This window comes from Bombina bombina, chromosome 2, assembly GCF_027579735.1.
Source record: "Bombina bombina isolate aBomBom1 chromosome 2, aBomBom1.pri, whole genome shotgun sequence".
In the NCBI taxonomy this organism is placed as follows: Eukaryota; Metazoa; Chordata; class Amphibia; order Anura; family Bombinatoridae; genus Bombina; species Bombina bombina.
This window is the reverse complement of record NC_069500.1, coordinates 90,024,044-90,046,092: the sequence shown is the minus strand read 5'-3', so window position 1 is coordinate 90,046,092 and position 22,049 is coordinate 90,024,044. Positions and strand designations below refer to the sequence as shown.

General features: G+C 39.6%; 1 protein-coding gene across 1 annotated transcript in view; it reads left to right on the top strand.

The window, feature by feature from the left end:
* LMAN1 (lectin, mannose binding 1) overlaps positions 1 to 22,049 on the top strand; it is a 99,909-nt gene that overhangs the window by 3,768 nt on the left and 74,092 nt on the right. Inside the window, exons 4-5 of the mRNA XM_053701171.1 lie at positions 18,667 to 18,728; positions 20,057 to 20,156. Coding sequence (XP_053557146.1) covers positions 18,667 to 18,728; positions 20,057 to 20,156 — 162 coding nt within the window. The remainder of the gene's footprint in view (positions 1 to 18,666; positions 18,729 to 20,056; positions 20,157 to 22,049) is intronic.

The following is a 22,049-nucleotide window of genomic DNA, read 5'->3' as shown; positions in this document are numbered from 1 at the left end:
TCAGATAGACACAGACATTCTTAATTAAACTTGGCCCTCCAGAGGTCTTGGAACTACATTTCCCATGATGCTCAGCCAGCTGATATGCTGGCTGAGCATCATGGGAAATGTAGTTCAAAACCTCTGGAGGGCCAAGTTTGAGGATGTGTGATATAGATAGGGTTGCCACCTCAGCCATGTTTTCCTGGACACTTATGAGTTACACATGCTGCAGGGTGTGCAGGGAGGAAAATGTATTGTGTTTCTGGACAGCACTATTCATATTCCTCCCTGCACAGCCTGCAGCATGTGAAACTTGTAGGTGTTCTGTATTTTAAGGGACGGGTGGCAACCCTAGATATAGAGCATGCAATTTTAAGCAACTTTTCTAATTTACTCCTATTATCAAATTTTCTTCGTTATCTTGCTATCTTTATTTGAATAAGAAGGCATATAAGCTAAGGAGCCAGACAATTTTTGGTTCAGCACTCTTGATAGCGATTGCTGTTTGGTGGCTACATTTAGCCACCAATCATCAAGCGCAACCCAGGTGCTGAACCAAAAATGGGCCGGCTCCTAAGCTTACATTCTTGCTTTAAAAAAAAAAGATGGCAAAAGAACAAAGAAAAATTGATAATAGGAGTAAATTAGAAAGTTACTTAAAATTGGATGCTCTATCTGAATTCTGAAAGTTTTATTTTGACTAGACTATCCCTTTAAAGTCGGGTGAGTAAGAGAATGCAAGCTTTTAGCCAGGCATAGTAGAATTCTGTTGTGCTCATATTACCACTGATGTTACAGAGGTACACAGTCCGCTGAATGGCTCAGAGCAGTAGGATAAAATCTTTGGAGGGGGAGCAAACATACATCTTATGTAATCAGCAATCTACCAAATGCCGGCATAAACATTTCAAATCCGTGACAAAAATTAAGCATATTGATTATGATAACCAAAAATGCAATAATGTTCAATACTGCTGCAGGAGCACCTTTTCAAATAGGCTGGTCTACCTCTCTTTTTCTTCCATTCCCTACTGGGATATTGATTACTATTGCTGCTGCCTTGTATTCCTAGAGATATGAATGTCAGTACTGCTGTACTGAAGCTTTCATTATTGGCGTCAGTTTCCACAGGCAAACCAGCTATTCCAAAAAGTAAAGGAGCAATTTATTAACCGTTTAATACACCCCAGCAGGTAAAAATAGATAATTGGAAACAAATTAAAGAGGAGAAAAAGAGTACAGTACGATGTCCCTTTCAGGTTCTCAGTTGCTTTTGACATTACGTAATCCAAGTATATATTATAATTGTAGGTTTCATTATCGTCATCTTGTTAAATTACTATTATTATTATCAATACTACCATTTATTTGTAAAATGCCATTACAAAGGACACAATGATATTTGAGCATTACTGAGCATAGCTGTTCAGTTTTACCAGTGATTAAATAGCAGGAAAAAGAACATTCTATAGGATTTAGTGGAAATATAATGTGAAAAACTAAATGGTGTACAGCATGTATATAAGGATACACAGCTTAGATCACTATAAAAATGGGATTAAATGTGTTTTACATCCATCTTATTAGATTCTGAACTGGCTTCTAGAAATGTGGGCAGTCTGGGACATGACAAGCAATAGTTTACTTGGGCTTTATAGACCCTGCATAGTATTGCAAGACCCTTTGCAATGCAAATTATGTTTAAAACAAAAATAACACTAAATAAACACCTCCATAATGTGTCAGGTGTCCCTCTGAGACTGTATGTACCTGCTTGATTGACAGACAAGCTAGCGCACAGTTTATCCACCAATTAGCACCAAGGCCAACTCAAGATATTGTCCGTTACAGTCTAAACGTGAGTCAGCAGATTCAAGGTCAGCATATTGTAATTTCACATGAAATCTTGCTGAAACCCAGCTGGTAGACCCCATATGAGGCTTTTTTTAAATTTATTTAATGCAGAAGACTATTAGCTAGAATATAATTTTCTTGTGTGCTCAGTATTCAAAACTATTCTGGGGCTTAACAACAAGAAAGTTATGTCTCTTCAAAGGGACTTTAAACACTTTGAGATCATCATATAAAATGATAAATTGTATATATAAAAATAACTCTGCAATATACTTTAATAATTTTTTGTGTCCTGTAATTCCATTCTGAAATTGTGAGCTTTTTAGTTTCTGTTAGAAGTCGAAGTGCAGAACATGGTTAGATTCAACCCAGCCATTGGCTGCACACTCTAGTGACCTAATTGGCCACAGTAGAGAAGGTAACCTAAGTTACAACATGTCAGCTCCCATTGTTTTATATACACTAGAACTTTACACGTATATTGTCAATATTTAAACAGGTAATGAAACTTTAAAAAAATACATCTACATAATCTGACTAATCCTTTTTTTTTAATGCATCATTCTATCTAGCATTTATTTAGCGTTTAATGTCCCTTTAAGGAGAGTAAGAGTGCTCAACATTTGAGGAAGTGTTTGGGTTTTTTAAAGTACACAATATATTGCCAATATTTTGTATACCTCATAGTGTAGCAAAACAGCCACTAAAATCACTTTTGTCTTGAGTTTTTTTCTTTTTTTTTTTCTTTTTTTTTTATTACTACTGTGTTTTTACTGCCTAGTTAGCGCATATATTCTGAACTGCATTTTTTCAGGCTAGAACTGCATATTGTGTTGCCATTTTTAAATCTCAAGTAAAATAATTAAAATATCTTGAAATAATATTTTTTTTTTTACAAAGAACTGTAGACCTTCACTCAATTCTGCAGTGTTTCTTTATTTACTTTTACAGAATGTATAACATTTAGCATAGAATTACTTTTTTTCAGACCTAAATTTTATATTTTTATCTTTTAGATCTGATTTCAACTAAGAAAATATGTGTTAGAGTTAGCCTTAATACATAAAAAAAAAAAAAGCAAAATTGCTTGAAAAGGGTACAAAATAAATAATCAAAGTATATTGTAGTTGTTTTACTTCACATAGCTAAAGATTTTATACTAAAAAAATGTATCAGAGGGGTTCTGTATTTTTACCTCTATTTTCTATCAATTTAAAAGATGCAACTACAGCACAGCTAAATTCTGTCTCACACCTAAAGAAGCGTTGGATTGCAGTAATGTTCAGAGGTGGACAAACATTTATACAGCCTGAGAAATACATGATACTTTTCAGCATTTTAGGAACCTGTTCTCTTTATTCATTCATTTTAAAGGATTGCTTCAGTTTTCTGCACAGACCTTGTTCCATATGTTCTTATAAAGCTGATTTTTGCAGAGGTTGGTTCAGACCTTGCTGAGTTCGGTGAGGGATGACAAGCTCAGTAAAGGGTTTCACTTTGCACAAAGAAGTTGATCAGGTCATTTTGTATTGTTTCCATAGTAACTGGACCACACCAGCAGGGTGCAGATGGCTGTTCTCATATAACACTTTGGTGTTACAATGGAGCCGAGTGGGAGACAGGAGATTCAAATAAGTAATTTACATTTATGTGTGGTACTAATAACAGGCATAGGGTCTATAGAAGGCTTGTTTGGCTTTTATTCTCAAGGGTTGGACACAGATTTGATTCCTAGAATATTCCTTTTGTGCACACGTGACTCAATCAGGGCCTTAAAGGGACACAAAAGTACAAAAACAAATGTTTAGAATGTTGGAGCATATTATTATTATTATTATTATTATTATTATTATTATTAATATAACAGATTCTGCAGCTCTGTAAACTTGGATACAATATGCAAAGGTAGTGATTGTACTGTTGCATGTGTACTACTATGTGTTTAACCCCAGCAAAGGTTTTAAATATATTATTAAAGGACCAGTCAACACAGAAGATGTGCATAATCAACAAATGCATGATAAAAAGACAATGCAATAGCACTTAAAGTGATGGTAAAGTTAGGTGGTCAGCTAAGCACAGTTAGATCGGTTAGTTAAAAATAATGAGTTTAATTCATCGTTTCTTCTTTAATATATCTCTATCATTTTCGCCGCATACAAACTGATATTTTTCCGATTTTTAAATCTTCCCGCTTCCCAATACATATTTTACTTCCTTGTCACGTTTTTCTTTAATCCAATTGACTTTCTGGCCGATCGGCGGCCGTGAAGCTACGTCATCATAATCTGTAATCTATTGCGCATGCGCAAAATCTGTTCTACACACAATTCTGTCTGACGCGAGTGCCCAATTCGCGCATGCGCACAGCTTTTGTCTGTTTCAGCCGAGAAAGTCAGCTGTTGTCAAAATTGCATGCGCATTGCAGCCCTGATCGCCGATTCGCGCATGCGCAATGTGTTCCGTTATCGTGAACACGCATTTCAGCTATGAATAGAGCGGGTGGGACCACTCTATACATAAAGTCCTAAAAATACAGGAAGAGGAGGGTGGGCGGAGCAAGGACGAACACGGTAGGGAAAAAAATAATAAAATATAACGTCAATTTTGCAAAAATCAATTAAAAAAAACATAGCTATGCTTATATATTAATGATAAATATTACATAGATGTTTTGCTGAGGTTCAAAATTTACTTTCACTTTAATCTGAACTTCAAATGAATAGTATATATTTTTTTTTTTCTGACAATTTTAAAAATGATATATATTTCCACTCCCCCTGTACCATGTAACAGCCATCAGCCAATCACAAATGCATACATGTACCATGTGACAGCCATCAGCCAATCACAAATGCATATACGTTTATTCTGTGAATTCTTGCACATGCTCAGTAGGAGCTGGTGACTTAAAAAGTTTAAATATAAAAAGACTGTGCACTTTTTTTAATGGAAGTAAATTGGAAAGTTGTTTAAAATTGCATGCTCTATCTGAATAATGAAGGTTTAATTTTGACTTGAGTGTCCCTTTTTAAAGTTGGCTCCAGAGCAGCAGTACACTACGGGGAGCTAGCTGATGATTGGTGGCTACACACATATGCATCTTGTCATTGTCTTACCAGATGTGTTCAGCTAAGTCCTGTCAATGCATTTCTACTTTGCTGACTAACAATTTTTTTAACCCATTTGTAGGGGTAAAAACCAGAGCAGTTATCTACTATATGGTTGCCTGCTATTACACTCTAGAGCAAACACGCTAGAACAAACATCCTCAAACTTGGAACTACATTTCCCATGATGCTAAGACTGCATATCAGCTGGCTGAGCATCATAGGAAATGTAGTTCTAAAACCTCTGGAGGGCCAAGTTTGAGGATGTCTGCGCTAGAGCAGTTTACTAGTGTACAGTTGCCTGCTATTACTCGCTAGAGCATTATACTATTGTATGGTTGCCTGCTATTACACACTAGAGTAGTATACGGTAACGGTTGCCTTCTATTACACACTAGAGCATTATACTATTGTACGGTTGCCTGCTATTACACACTAGAGCATTATACTATTGTACGGTTGCCTGCTATTACACACTAGAGCATTATACTATTGTACGGTTGCCTGCTATTACACACTAGAGCATTATACTATTGTACGGTTGCCTGCTATTACACACTAGAGCATTATACTATTGTACGGTTGCCTGCTATTACACACTAGAGCATTATACTATTGTACGGTTGCCTGCTATTACACGCTAGAGCATTATACTATTGTACGGTTGCCTGCTATTACACGCTAGAGCATTATACTATTGTACGGTTGCCTGCTATTACACGCTAGAGCATTATACTATTGTACGATTGCCTGCTATTACTTGCTAGAGCAGTTTACTATTGTACGGTTGCCTGCTATTACACACTAGAGGACTTTACTATTTACTATTGTATAATCTCAGCTCCTTTGAGCTCTCTGACACTGCCCTTTCCTGGATCCACTCTTATCTCTCTAATAGGTCCTTTTCTGTCTCCTTTGCTGGTGGCGACTCCTCTCCATTGCCTCTGTCTGTTGGAGTACCTCAAGGCTCTGTTCTGGGTCCCCTACTCTTCTCTATTTATACATCCTCACTGGGAAAACTTATCAGTAGCTATGGCTTCAACTACCACCTCTATGCTGATGATACCCAGATCTACCTATCCACCCCTTCACTCTCTCCTTCTGTCCTTGCTCACATCAGTGTCTGCTTATCTGGCATTTCTTCTTGGATGGCCTCTCACCACCTAAAAATCAACATGTCCAAGACTGAGCTCCTTCTAATCCCCCCCCCCCCCCTCTAATTCTACCCCGGTTCCTAACTTTTCAATCTCTGTTGGTGATACCACTATCTCCCCATCACCCCAAGTCTGCGTCCTAGGAGTTACACTTGACTCCAATCTGTCCTTCATACCCCACATCCAATTGCTCTCTTCCTCCTGTCGCAACCATCTACGCAATATCTCCAAAATCCGTCCATTTCTGAGTGCTGAAACTACTAAACAGCTAATCCACTCTCCTACTAGAGTAGTATACGGTTGCCTGCTATTACACACTAGAGCATTATACTATTGTACGGTTGCCTGCTATTACACACTAGAGCATTATACTATTATACGGTTGCCTGCTATTACACACTAGAGCATTATACTATTGTACGGTTGCCTGCCATTATACACTAGAGTAGTATACGGTTGCCTGCTATTACACACTAGAGCATTATACTATTGTACGGTTGCCTGCCATTATACACTAGAGTAGTATACGGTTGCCTGCTATTACACACTAGAGCATTATACTATTGTACCGTTGCCTGCTATTACACACTAGAGTAGTATACGGTTGCGTACTATTACACACTAGAGCATTATACTATTGTACGGTTGCCTGCTATTACACACTAGAGTATTATACGGTTGCTTGCTATTACACACTAGAGCATTATACTATTGTACGGTTGCCTGCTATTACACACTAGAGTACAGTATTATTTGGTTGCCTGCTATTACACACTAGAGCATTATACTATTGTACGGTTGCCTGCTATTACACACTAGAGTAGAGCTTCAACAACTAATCGTCATAATCAATAATAATCGATTATGAAAATAGTTGTCAACGAATCTCATAATCGATTAATCGATTAGTTGGTTTGCAATTAGTTGGTCTGTGCACAACACCAGCTGCTTCACTCCAATGAACTCCTGCATATGGTATTGTGTTTTATGGTTACGTCCTTAGCCTAAAGGATGTCTACAGATGTCTACTTTTCAAGGACAGTATACGTTTACAACTACCCCTGACTTATGTGCAACGCAGATATAATAGTCATCATTTGGATTGTTTATATTAAATCTGGTGATTTGGAACTATGCTTTTCATGATATAGTGCCAAGCTTGTTGTTTACACCTTGCCCCTAGATTGATGGGAGTTATTTCAATTGATGTGCACTATTATCTGTTTGCACAATTATTAGCGTATTGCTTGTTATTGCTGATTATATGTACTGTAAAAATAAATGTGTAAGGCTTTATCCTGTTATTGATATACAGTCCTTAGCGCTTTTGATTTTGTTTTTTATTGTTTTTTTTATATTTTTAATAAATTGTGATAATATGTACCAGATTCAACCTTTATAAGTATATATTCGTTATTTTTAGAGCGGACTAGATATTTCCCCTAACCTTATAGCTGGTTATTTACCATTGCATATAGATATTCAAGAAATTTTTATGTTAGAATGAAGTCAATGGTTACTTTATTGAGAGGCCCCTTGCCAAGGTAGAAAACACTTAGCATTGGTGAAGAGCTAACAAAGATAAATATCCCACTTTGGTGAAATTGGCAAAACCCTACTTATACACCTCAACAGCCTTTTCTCTGCTGCAGGAAATATAGCTGCAAACAGAGAACCAGCCTTAGCCAGAAGCATGTGGACATGTTGCGATGTTTGCATTTCAATGCAAAAGTTTCTGAAAGAGTGAATAACAGAATGTTATAAACAGTGATAGTCTAACTCTTTCTAGTTCTACCTCTTTTCAAACAGTTTGTGGTTTTGTTTTGTTTAATTATAAAACTGTGCTCTGCTGCTTAAAAATTGTAGAAACCGTTGTGTTAATGTAAAGTTTTAGTCTGAAGTTTATATTTGTAACACTCATTATGTGGATTTTATTTAAAACATAGAAAACTATTATTGATTCTCTTTTTATCCGATTAGTCGATTAATCGAAAAAATAATCGGCCGATTAATCGATTATGAAAATAATCGTTAGTTGCAGCCCTACACTAGAGCATTATACTATTGTATGGTTGCCTGCTATTACATGCTGGAACATTATACCATTGTATGGTTGCCTGCTATTACACGCTAGAGCATTATACTATTGTACGGTTGCCTGCTATTACACGCTAGAGCATTATACTATTGTACGATTGCCTGCTATTACTTGCTAGAGCAGTTTACTATTGTACGGTTGCCTGCTATTACACGCTAGAGCAGTTTACCATTGTACGGTGGCCTGCTATTACACACTAGAGGAGTTTACTATTGTACGGTGGCCTGCTATTACACGCTAGTGCATTATACTATTGTACGGTTGCCTGCTATTTCACGCTAGAGGAGTTTACTATTGTACGGTTGCCTACTATTACACGCTAGAGCATTATACTATTGTACGGTTGCCTGCTATTACTTGCTAGAGCAGTTTACTATTGTACGGTTGCCTGCTATTACACGCTAGAGCAGTTTACTATTGTACGGTGGCCTGCTTTTACACACTAGAGGACTTTACTATTTACTATTGTATAATCTCAGCTCCTTTGGGCTCTCTGACACTGCCCTTTCCTGGATCCACTCTTATCTCTCTAATAGATCCTTTTCTGTCTCCTTTGCTGGTGACGACTCCTCTCCATTGCCTCTGTCTGTTGGAGTACCTCAAGGCTCTGTTCTGGGTCCCCTACTCTTCTCTATTTATACATCCTCACTGGGAAAACTTATCAGTAGCTATGGCTTCAACTACCACCTCTATGCTGATGATACCCAGATCTACCTATCCACCCCTTCACTCTCTCCTTCTGTCCTTGCTCACATCAGTGTCTGCTTATCTGGCATTTCTTCTTGGATGGCCTCTCACCACCTAAAAATCAACATGTCCAAGACTGAGCTCCTTCTAATCCCCCCCTCTAATTCTACCCGGTTCCTAACTTTTCAATCACTGTTGGTGATATCACTATCTCCCCATCACCCCAAGTCCGCGTCCTAGGAGTTACACTTGACTCCAATCTGTCCTTCATACCCCACATCCAATTGCTCTCTTCCTCCTGTCGCAACCATCTACGCAATATCTCCAAAATCCGTCCATTTCTGAGTGCTGAAACTACTAAACAGCTAATCCACTCCCTGGTAATCTCCCGACTTGACTACTGTAATAACCTACTAACTGGCCTCCCTCTCTCCCGCCTCTCCCCTCTTCAATCCATCCTAAATGCCTCTGCTAGGCTAATCCACCTCTCCCGACACTCTGTATCTGCTGCACCTCTCTGCGAGTCCCTTCACTGGCTACCCATCCACAGCAGAATTAAATTCAAAATTCTCATCCTGACCTACAAAGCCCTTACCAACGTAGCTCCCCCCTACCTGTCCTCACTCATCAAGAAATATACTCCAGCCCGCCCCCTAAGATCCAACAATGACCTGCTCCTTGCATCTTCTACCATCACCTCCTCCCATGCCAGGCTACAAGACTTCTCTCGTGCGGCACCAACCATCTGGAATGCACTTCCCAGAGCTGTTAGACTTTCCCCTAACCTTTCCTCCTTTAAATGCTCCCTAAAGACCTTTCTGTTCATGGAAGCCTATCTCTAAATCAGTAAAAAATTAATTCTACCTACCTAACTGCTGCCCCATCTAACTCCACACTAACATCATTCTCACCTTTGCAGTCCCCACCTCCTGTTTCTCACCCTCCTACTATCTAGATTGTAAGTTCCCAAGGGAACAGGGCCCTCAATTCCCCCTGTATTTGTTTTTGTTAAACTTTGGTGTCTTCTATATTGTATTGTACTGTACTTTTATCTTTGTACCCATGGACAGCGCTGCGGAATCTGTTGGCGCTTTATAAATAAAGAATAATAATAATAAAATACGGATGCCTGCTATTATACACTAGAGCAGTTTACTATTGTACGGTTGCCTGCTATTGCACGCTAGTGCATTATACTATTGTACGGTTGCCTGCTATTTCACGCTAGAGGAGTTTACTATTGTACGGTTGCCTACTATTACATGCTAGAGCATTATACTATTGTACGGTTGCCTGCTATTTCACGCTAGAGCATTATACTATTGTACGATTGCCTGCTATTACTTGCTAGAGCAGTTTACTATTGTACGGTTGCCTGCTATTATACACTAGAGCAGTTTACTATTGTACGGTTGCCTGCTATTACACGCTAGTGCATTATACTATTGTACGGTGGCCTGCTATTACACACTAGAAGACTTTACTATTATACGGATGCCTGCTATTACACGCTAGTGCATTATACTATTGTACGGTTGCCTACTATTACACGCTAGAACATTATACTATTGTACGGTTGCCTGCTATTACACGCTAGAACGGTTGCCTGCTATTACACGCTAGAGCATTATACTGTTGTACGGTTGCCTGCTTTTACACGCTAGAGCAGTTTACTATTGTACGGTGGCCTGCTATTACACACTAGAGCAGTTTACTATTGTACGGATGCCTGCTATTATACACTAGAGCAGTTTACTATTGTACGGTTGCCTGCTATTACACGCTAGAGCATTATACTATTGTACGGTTGCCTGCCATTTCACGCTAGAGGAGTTTACTATTGTACGGTTGCCTACTATTACACGCTAGAGCATTATACTATTGTACGGTTGCCTGCTATTACACGCTAGAGCATTATACTATTGTACGATTGCCTGCTATTACTTGCTAGAGCAGTTTACTATTGTACGGTTGCCTGCTATTACACGCTAGAGCAGTTTACTATTGTACGGATGCCTGCTATTATACACTAGAGCAGTTTACTATTGTACGGTTGCCTGCTATTACACGCTAGTGCATTATACTATTGTACAGTTGCCTGCTATTACAAGCTAGAGCATTATACTGTTGTACGGTTGCCTGCTTTTACACGCTAGAGCAGTTTACTATTGTACGGTGGCCTGCTATTACACACTAGAGGAGTTTACTATTGTACGGTTGCCTGCTATTACACACTAGAACATTATACTATTGTACGGTTGTCTATTACACGCTAGTGCATTATACTATTGTACAGTTGCCTGCTATTACACGCTAGAGCATTATACTGTTGTACGGTTGCCTGCTTTTACACGCTAGAGCAGTTTACTATTGTACGGTGGCCTGCTATTACACACTAGAGGAGTTTACTATTGTACGGTTGCCTACTATTACACGCTAGAACATTATACTATTGTACGGTTGTCTGCTTTTACACGCTAGAGAAGTTTACTATTGTAAGGTTGCCTGCTATTACGCTAGAGCATTTTACTAGCTTATGGTTGCCTGCTATTACACACTACAGCAGTTTACTATTGTACGGTTGCCTGCTATTACACACTAGAGCCTTATGCTTTTGTACGGTTGCCTGCTATTACACACTAGAGCATTATACTATTGTACGGTTGCCTGCTATTACACACTAGAGCATTATACTATTGTACAGTTGCCTGCTATTACGCTAGAGCATTTTACTAGTGTATGGTTTCCTGCTATTACACACTACAGCAGTTTACTATTGTACGGTTGCCTGCTATTACACACTAGAGCATTATGCTTTTGTACGGTTGCCTGCTATTACACGCTAGAGCATTTTACTAGTGTATGGTTTCCTGCTATTACACACTACAGCAGTTTACTATTTTACGGTTGCCTGCTATTACACGCTAGAGCATTTTCCTTTTTGCACTTTTATTTTCTCAAATAAGGATCACCAAAAAATGTAGTTTTTCTTTGACTAGTCTGGAAGTGCTCTGCAAGCTCTTTTAGTATTTGCTGACGTTTTTGCTTTGTTCACTATTGCAGGAATACTGGGATACACTAGTCCCTGTATCTCACTTTTCTTCCCTAATTTGACTTCTATACATACAATTGTACATGAATGGGTTTGTCTTAATCTCATATTTATACAATGGTTTAAAACATTCTATCCTTCACTACAAACACACCCTTACTTAAAGGGAATATGAAGAAGTGCCCATTTATTAAAAACACATCTGCTATATCAAAGTAAACATAAATTGAAACAGATTGTTTAAAAAATTAAAGAAAACAACTTGTTTTCTTGCAAAATGAGCACTTAGAAATTCTCTGTAGACCCTGCTCTCAGGGAAATGAGAGCTGACATGTTGGTAACTTAAGTTAAAATCTGTCCTCATATGAGCATGGGCAAAACTATGTTACCATCTTAATATGAGGAGAGTCCACGGTTTCATTCCTTACTTGTGGGAATACAGAACCTGGCCACCAGCAGGAGGCAAAGACACCCCATCCAAAGGCTTAAATACCTCCCACACTCCCCTCATTCCCCAGTCATTCTTTGCCTTTCAGGAGAATTGTCGGAAGATTCGGAGTAGTCTCTTGTGGAGGGTAGTACTCTTCGCTATGGAACTGGAGTTTTAAGTAGTCTTGTCAACCTCTCAGTGAGAGCATTGATGAAGGTTAGGGTCTGGAGATGCAGGGAGAGTCTTTCTGCGAAACCATCCAGACTCGTATTAACAGCTCCTAAGCAATCAGTGTAGAGTTTCACTGCCTGTTCTGTCACTGAAGTCCATGTCAGGTGCGATGCTACAAGACTTTCAAACTGAGATTCTGGTAAGATTGTTTCATTTTATCTCATATGATAACGTAAAGAAGACAGGGTCACAGAGTGACTCCTTTTATCTGTATGGAATCAAGGGTTAACATCTCCGGAAAGGGATCTATACATAACTTGCTTTATTATGTTTTATGCTGCAATATGTGTGAGATGAGGCTCAGGCAGGTGTGGAACATTTAGATTTTACTTTAGTTTTTGAGATAACTGCGCGGACTGTTATTTGGCGTGTTTTTCTCTTGGAGCAGGGGCGGTCCTGCATGGCCCTCCATGTGACCGGGTGTGGTCTCATTGACTTCCTCTTTCCTGACTGTGCGGTTTACAGGAGAAGAAACGGTTTCCTTGTGGGGCCTGGGTCATAGGAGGTGGTGAGTGCCTCGGCCATTGTGGGTATAAAGGTGCCATTTATCTTGTTCTAGTGTCCATCTTAAAAGCACAAGCTATAGAGGACGCCCTCTTTTTCTAAGACTAATACCTGTTTTTATTTTGAGGAGGCTATATTATTAGTATACCCGCCTGCTCAATTATGTTCCACATGCCTCGATAAGGTAGTGATATCTAAAAAGACAAAGATGTTTTAGTACCACTGAGCCGTCCACCTCTGAGGGATCTCCGTCCCGTGAGGTGCTTTCCCTGCAATCATCTCCTACTACACATGCAGCCTCCCATTGCACTGCTAATCCTCCTTCGGGAGAGACCATTTTACCGCCAGACTTTTCTGAACCATTTCAAACGGCAGTGTCTGCAGCCTTCAGTGCTTTACCTCACCCTGCTAAGCGCAAGTGAAAGGTTAAATATTGCTATCCTTGCCAGGGGTCATCTACCAATTTGTTGGATTTATCTGATACTAAATTAATCCGCTGATGAAGATGCCTCTGATAGTTCAAAAGAGGCTCTTTCTGGGTCGGAATCTGCTGCCTCTAAACCTCCGGCTCCGGAGGAACCAGATTTTAGATTTAGGATCGAACACTTAAACTTTCTGTTAAAGGAAGTGTTAGCTACGTTAGAGGTTCCGGAACCTAAATTACCCGAAGAACCTTCTATTTCGAAGCTTGACAAGGTTTGAGGACAGGGTGGTGCCACAGGCTTTCCCGGTTCCTGTAAAGATGGCAAATATTATTAAGAATGAATGGGAGAGACTTGGATCTTTTTCCCCTTCTTGTTCGTTTAAAAAATTGTTCCCCGTTCCAGACTGTCAATTAGAGTTGTGGGGGGTCTGTACCTAAGGTTGATGGAGCTATCTCCATGCTTGTTAAACGCACCACTATCCCGCTTGAGGATAGTTCATCGTTTAAGGAGCCCATGAATAAGAAGCTAGAAACTCTATTAAAGAAAATGTTTCAGCACACGGGGTACTTAGTTTAGCCTGCAACGGCGGTTGCTGCGGTAGCTGGAGCCGCTACCTATTGGTGCGACTTGCTATTGGAGATGATCGAGGTGGAAACTCCCCTCGACGAGATCCAGGAAAGAATTAAGGCCTTGAGGGTAGCTAATTCTTTTATCTGTGATGCAAACATGCAGATTATTCGCCTGAATGCAAAAACATCAGGTTTTTCTGTTCTAGCACGTAGGGCTCTCTGGCTGAAGTCTTGATCTGCAGACATGACTTCAAAATCTAGATTGCTTTCTTTTCCATTTAAGGGGAAGATTATTTTCGGTCCCGGCCTGGACTCTATCATAGCCACGGTCACTGGGGCAATGGTGCCTTTCTACTGCATGATAAGACGAATAAACCTAAAGGACAAGGTCCTAATTTTCGTCCCTTTCGTTTGTATAAATCCCAATGCCAGCAGCCCTCCGCAAAGCCTGATCAGTCCAAGGGAACTTGGAAACCATCTCAATCTTGGAATAAATCTAAGCAGAACAAGATGCCCACCGAAACAAAGTCGGCATGAAGTGGCGGCCCCCGATCCGGCGTTGGATCGTGTTGGGGACAGACTATCTCTCTTTGTGGAGGCTTGGTTGGGGGACGTACAAGACCCTTGGGTTCTAGAGGTCATCGCTCAGGGTTACAGGATAGGTTTCAAACCTCCCAGGGGCAGATTCCTCTTATCAAACCTGTCTTCAAGACCATAAAAATGAGAATATTTTCTAGGGTGCATGAGGGATCTCTCCTCCCTAGGAGTAATTGTCCCGGTACCTCTATCAGAGAGAGATCTAGGGTACTACTCAAACCTTTTTGTGGTTCCAAAGAAGGAGGGAACGTTTCGCCCGATTCTAGACCTAAAGTGCCTAAACAAGTTTCTGTCGGTCCCATCGTTCAAGATGGAGACGATAAGGTCTATTCTGCCCTTAGTTCAAGAGGACAGTTCATGAATGCCTACCTACATGTGCCAATACACAAGGATCACTTCAAGTTCTTAGGATTCGCCTTTCTGGATCAGCACTTCAAGTTTGTGGTTCTTTCTTGTGGTCTGGCTACTGCTCCAAAAGTCTTTACGAAGGTTCTAGGGTCTTTGCTCGTGGTGGCGAGGTCCAGAGGTATTACAGTAGTGCCATACTTGGACAACATCCTGGTCCAGACTCCATCCTGCCAGCTGGCAGAAGACCATTCCAGAGCTCTTCTTCTTCAATCTCATGGATGGAAGATAAACTTAGGAAAGAGTTCTCTGGTGCCCAGTACCAGGGTGGAATTCCTGGGCATGATAATAGATTCCATATCCATGAGGATATTCCTTACAGAGCAGAGATGTTGCAAAATTACTTCCAATTGTCTTGCCCTCCAGACCTCCTCATGGCCATCTGTGTCCCGGTGTATGGAGGTAATTGGGCTCATAGTGTTCAGCATAGATATCCTTCCATTTGCCAGGTTCCACCTCAGACCTCTTCAACTGTGCATGCTAAAGCAATGGAACGGCGACCACTCGGATCTGTCTCAACAGATTTCTCTGGACAACCGGTCAAGAGAATCGCTTTCTTGGTGACTCTGTCCAGATTGCCTGTCCCAAGGAACGTCCTTCTTGAGACCATCCTGACTACGGACGCAAGCCTCTCAGAATGGGGAGCCGTTTGTGGTGCCAGGAAGGCACAGGGCTGGTGGACTCGAGAGGAATCTCTTCTCCCGATCTGAAGGCTTGGCCTCTTCTGGGTTTGTCCCAGTTTATCAGATTCCAATCGGACAACATTACCTCGGTGGCTTACATCAACCATCAGGGGGGAACGAGGAGCTTCCTAGCAATGAGGGAAGTGTCTCGGATTTTGGAGTGGGCAGAGGCCCACAAATGCTTGTTGTCAGCGATCCACATTCTGGGTGTTGACAACTGGGAAGCGGATTTCCTCAGCAGACAATCCTTTTATCCGGGGGAATGGTCTCTCCATCCCGAGGTGTTTGCCTAGATTTCCAACAGATGGGGGACGCGGGAAATAGATCTCATGGCGTCCAGATTTAATTCTAAGCTACCCAGATACGGGTCGCGGTTCAGGGATCCACAGGCAGAGCTGATAGATGCATTAGCAGTGTCTTGGAGGTTCAAACTAGTTTATATTTTTCCACCGTTACCACTTCTACCTCGGCTAGTGGCCCGCATCATGCAGGGGCAAGCTTCGGCTATTCTAGTTGCTCCATAGTGGCTGCAAAGGATGTGGTTTGCGGACCTCGGGGGGGATGTCCTCATCTCCTCCATGGACATTACCTTGTCGCAGAGATCTGCTGGAACAGGATCCCTTTGTTCATCAGAATCTAGATTCTCTGAGGCTGACTACGGGGAGATTGAATGCTTAGTCCTAGCCAAGAGAGGTTTTTCTGAGAGTGTGATTGATACTCTCATTCAAGCTAGAAAGCCGGTCACTCATTGCATCTATCATAAAGTGTGGAGGACCTACTTATTCTGGTGTGAGGAGCGTGGATTCCCCTGGCATATGGTCAGGGTGTCCAGGATTCTTTCCTTTCTCCAAGATGGTTTGGAGAAGGGACTTGCCGCTAGTTCCTTGAAGGGACAGATTTTGGCTCTATCTGTATTATTACACAAGAGGCTTGCTGAGCTTCCTGATATACAGTCCTTTGTTCCGGCTCTGTCTAGAATCAGGCTTGTGTTTAGACATTCCGCTCCTCCTCGGAATTTAAATCTGGTTCATAAGGTTTTGCAGAGGGCTCCGTTCGAGCCCATACATTCAGTTGACATTAAGTTACTGTCTTGGAAGGTTCTTTTTCTACTGGCTATTGCTTCGGCTCGCAGAGTCTCTGAGATGGCGACCTTGCAATATGAGCCTTCTTACCTAGTTTTTCATGCTGACAAGGCTGTTCTTCGCACTGGTTTTCTCCCTAAGGTTGTGTCTGATCGCAACATCATTCAGGAGATTGTGGTTCCTTCCTTGTGTCCTAATCCTCCTCCTTCGAAGGAACGATTACTTCATAATTTGGATGTGGTTTGGGCTTTGATATTCTATCTTCAGGTCACGAAGGATTTTAGACAGACTTCGGCATTGTTTGTTTGTTGTCTCTTCTGGGAAGCGCAGAGGGCAGAAGGCTTCTTCCACTTCCCTATCTTTTTGGTTGAGGAGCATTATTCGCTTAGCATATGAAACAGCGGGACATAAGCCTCCAGAGGATTACAGCTCATTTAACTAGGGCTGTGGCTTCATTTTGGGCCTTCAAGAATGAGGCCTCTATGGAGCAGATTTGTAGGGCAGCTACCTGGTCCTCCTTACATACTTTTTCAAAGTTTTATAAATTTGACGTCTTTGCTTCGGCTGAAGCAGCTTTTGGGAGAAAGGTTTTGCAGGCTGTGGTGTCTTCAGAATAGGGTCCGCCTCTCTTTTACCCTCCCGTTTTCATTCAGTGTCCTCCTAGAGCTTGGGTATAAGTTTTCCACAAGTAAGGAATATAGCCGTGGATTCTCCTCATATTAAGATAGAAAACATAATTTATGCTTACCTGATGATTTCCTTTCTATCTGTATGAGGAGAGTCCATGGCCCCCGCACGTTTTCTCCATTGGGCGGACCAACATTTTTTGTTTGTTCTTCTGGCAACATTTATACCCTGATATTTCTCCTACTGTTGTTCCCTCGGCAGAATGACTGGGGGATGAGGGGAGTGGGGGAGGTATTTAGCCTTTGGCTGGGGTGTCTTTGCTTCCTCGGGGTGGCCAGGTTCTGTATTCCCACAAGTAAGAAATTAAGCCGTGGAGACTCCTCATACAGATGGAAAGGAAATTATCAGGTAAGCATAATTTTATGTTTTCTGGTTCTCTAGTTTTCACTGAATAGTAAACAAGCTCATGTACTCTAAAAGATTTGTTTTAACTCAAGCTAGATTTGTTTTCCTTTAGAGACCCAAGCCCCCTTGAAGGGCTGTGACAGGAAGTAATGCACACTGCTCAAATTAAAGGGACACTGAACCCAAATTTTTACTTTCGTGATTCAGATAGAGCATTCAATTTTAAGCAACTTTCTAATTTACTCTTATTATCAAATTTTCTTCATTCTCTTGCTATCTTTATTTGAAAAAGAAGGCATCTAAGCTATATTTTAGTTCAGACACTGGACAGCACTTGTTTATTGGTGGGTGAATTTATCCACCAATCAGCAAGAACAACCCAGGTTGTTCACCAAAAATGGGCCGGCATCTAAACTTACATTCTTTTATTTCAAATAAAGATACCAAGAGAATGAAGACAATCTGATAATAGGAGTAAATTAGAAAGTTGCTTAAAATTGCATGCTCTATCTGAATCACAAAAGAAAAAATTTGGGTTCAGTGTCCCTTTTTAAGTAAAAATAAAAAAAAGTAAAATCCTTTTAAAATGATGAATAATACATATTGCAATGATGTCTATTAATTATAAGCCACTGCTTAGTGTTTTTTTTTATTACAACAATGAAACAGGCTGTTTGTACACAAGTTTTCGATATACCAGCTGTCTTTAGTTACATATGCCCAATGCAAAACTTTTATTTAAATATTTGTGTTTTCTTTCCTTCTTTGCAGAAAAACAATCCAATGATTTTAGTGGTTGGCAACAATGGCAAACTTAACTACGACCATCAGAAGTAAGTGCTGTTGTATTTGCAAATAACAGTTTATGCAAAAATGCTTCTTTCTGATCTAAACTTCATATGTAGCAAAATCAGGTGCAAAATAAATGAGAATGCATTATGTACTCGAGCTTTCTCTTGGAGATAAACATACATTTTACTGGTGCATTATGGGAAAATAGAGCCATCTAAGTGATGAATGTACATAGCATTTTTTTGTTTAAAGGGACACTCAAATTCATTGCAACATGTACTTTTTGCACTACTCACCATGGAACTGTATGTGTTTAACCTTCCCGCAGAGGCACAAGCTTTGCTGCTCCCAAGCTGAATGCAGCTGTTGATTGGCGAGGTCATGTGACTGCCGATGCTGATTGGCTCACCAGCTGTTACTTGCTTGAGACCAGAAGTTATTTTTGGCTCCTGAGCAGAGTTTTAGTGCAAAAGGACTAATGAATGAGATTTAATTTTCCTACGACAGTGTCCCTTTAATGCACATGAAAATTAAAATTAAAATGTCATCATTTAGATACAGAAAGCAATTACTAAAACAAACTTTAGTTTATCAAATTTTCTTTGTTCTTTTTGTATCCAATGTTGAGGAGCATACCTTGGTATGCTTAGAAAAGTGCATGTCTTCAGCAATGTTACACATTGTTAAAAACTCGACTGCCATATACTGCTTAAAGTGACATTAACCCCCAAAAAATTATTTCATGATTCAGATAACAGCTTACAATTTTAAACAACTTTCCTATTTCTTTCTATCTAATTTGCTTTGTTCTTTTGTATCCTTTATTGAGAAGGATACCTAGGTAGGCTCAGAAGCTGGGAGCTAGCTACCGATTGGTGGCTGCACATATATACTTCTTGTCATTGGTTAACTAATGTGTTCAGCTACCTCCCAGTAAGTGCATTGCTGCGCTTTCAATAATGGATTCCAAGAAAACTAAGCAAATCTGATAATATAAGTAAATTGGAAAGTTGTTTGAAATTGTGTGCGCAATCTGAATAATGGAAAAAAATGTTGGGGTTTTATGTCCCTTTAAGACGCATGCCCTGATGCTCTTCAACAAAGGATACCAAGAAAATGAAGTTATTTTATGGGTTATTTTATTGTGATTGTTTTAAATTATCATCCACATGGAAAAAATTCTCCTTACAATTGCTACTTATTACATATAACTTTTAAATGTTCTTTAAAAAATTGTAGCTTGGTTTTTTAGTGATCTTGAATAATTTTAGTATAATTTTAGAAAATGTCATACTCTGTGAATATGATTATTTTATTGTATCCATGTTTTATTGTACATTGACAATCAATATCAAATTTAATTTTACAGTGATGGCTCCACACAGGCACTCGCATCCTGTCAAAGGGATTTTCGTAACAAACCGTACCCCGTGCGAGCGAAAATAACGTATTACAATAAAACACTTACAGTAAGTGTAATGCTGTTTGCCATTTATACACTACTTGCTTTTGTATAAAAGTTTGTTCTTGTCCCACACTCGGCCGAAAAGCAAAATCTGTAACTTTGGTTTTCAAAATGCTGCAAATTTACTAAACCAGCTGTTTGATTTGCAGCATTTTAGCTTTGTCCCTTCTAGCAGGAGAGTGCGAAAAGCACAGTATTGTTACAAAATCAAGAGGTGTTTAAACCATACTCCTTTTTTTAATTCTTACAGTAGATTTATTTAAAATTATTATAAAGAAAATCTTTTAATAAGATTTTGCCTTTGGTTTGTAATGATCTGAGAAAATGTTAGTCTCCTAGAGAGAAAGCTGTGCTTAAAGGGATAGTATTGTCAAAATTAAACTTTTATAATTCAGATAGAGCATGCAATTTTAAGCAACTTTCTAATTAACTCCTATTTATCAATTTTTCTTCATTCTCTTGGTATCTTTATTTGCTAGTAAGCTTAGCAGCTGGCTCATTTTTGATTCAGAACCTGGGTAGCGCTTGCTGATTGGTGGCTACATTTAGCCACCAATCAGCACTACTAAGTTGCTGAACCAAAAATTCCCTGGCTCCTATTCTTACATTCCTGCTTTTTCAAATAAAGATATCACGAGAACGAAGAAAATTTGATAATAGGCGTAAATAAGAAAGTTGCTTAAAGTGAATGTAAATTTTGATGCTAAAGTGCCCGTTTTTAAAAAATTTGATTAAAAACAGGGGCACTTTAATTCATCAAAATTTACATTTCACTCCTGTTGTGGAAAAAAAAACACGTAACTTTTAAACTTGACAGCAGCTCCAGCTTCCTCCGGTCGTCGCAAGCCATTTCTGATGTCAGAAATGATGGGTGGGCTATCCTCCAATCACAGCCCCCCCCCCCCGGGGGAATCAGTGTCTGATTCAATGCCGTGATTGGAGGAAGCCGGGTTCCTCATTTTAGACCCAGGAAAAGGCTTTGCAATGGGTGGAGGAAGCTGGAGCTGCTGTCAAGATTAAAAGGTAAGTTGTTTTTTTGTTTGTTTTTTCACAACACGAGTGAAATGTAAATTTTGATGAATTAAAGTGCCCCTATTTTTAATCGAATTTTTAAAAAACGGGCACTTTTGCATCAAAATTTACATTCACTTTAAAATTGCATGCTCTCTCTGAATCATGAAAGTTTAATTTTGAGTAGACTATTTCTTTAAATATGTTGTTTTATCCCATAGAGTGTCAAGCACGTACATTTAACATGCTCCTGCAAGTGGGCTTCCATGGCGAAGCAGGGAAAATTTACCTGCAGCACATTAGGGATGGTTAATTAACTTAGTGTGGGGGTAGAGGAAGGATGGGAGTCCCCGACCCTCTGTCTTAGTCTATGTATATAATATTAACATGTTAGATGCCAAGTAGTCATTAAAAATATTGACTACTGATATTTTTTTTATGTAGTTAAACTGGGTCTGATGGATTACTATGCACTGATAACTAAATGAAGGTGTCTTATTGCTGTCTTTTAAAATGTCATGCTTGCAAAGGCCTATGGTATGTTGCAGATGTTTGGGCTTTGCTTGCCATGGAGTTAAGAAAACACATGAGACATGGGTCATTCTTTTTTTGTACCTGCAACTACATGCTCAAGAATTTGCAAAGAATCTTGAAAAAAAAAATTTTTTAAATTTTCTGGGGAAAAAAAGAGAAGAAATTTGATTTTGTAAAACTAATTCCTGGGCAATATATTTGTTAAAGATTTGGAATTTTCTTTTTCTTCATGTGTTCTATTGGGAAATAAACACATTTTTAAAATAGATATGTGGGATAACTTAGTCTTGTTAACAAAATGGTGGTATTTTTAAATGATGTAATGAAAAAAATATGGTCTTTGAAGCCAATT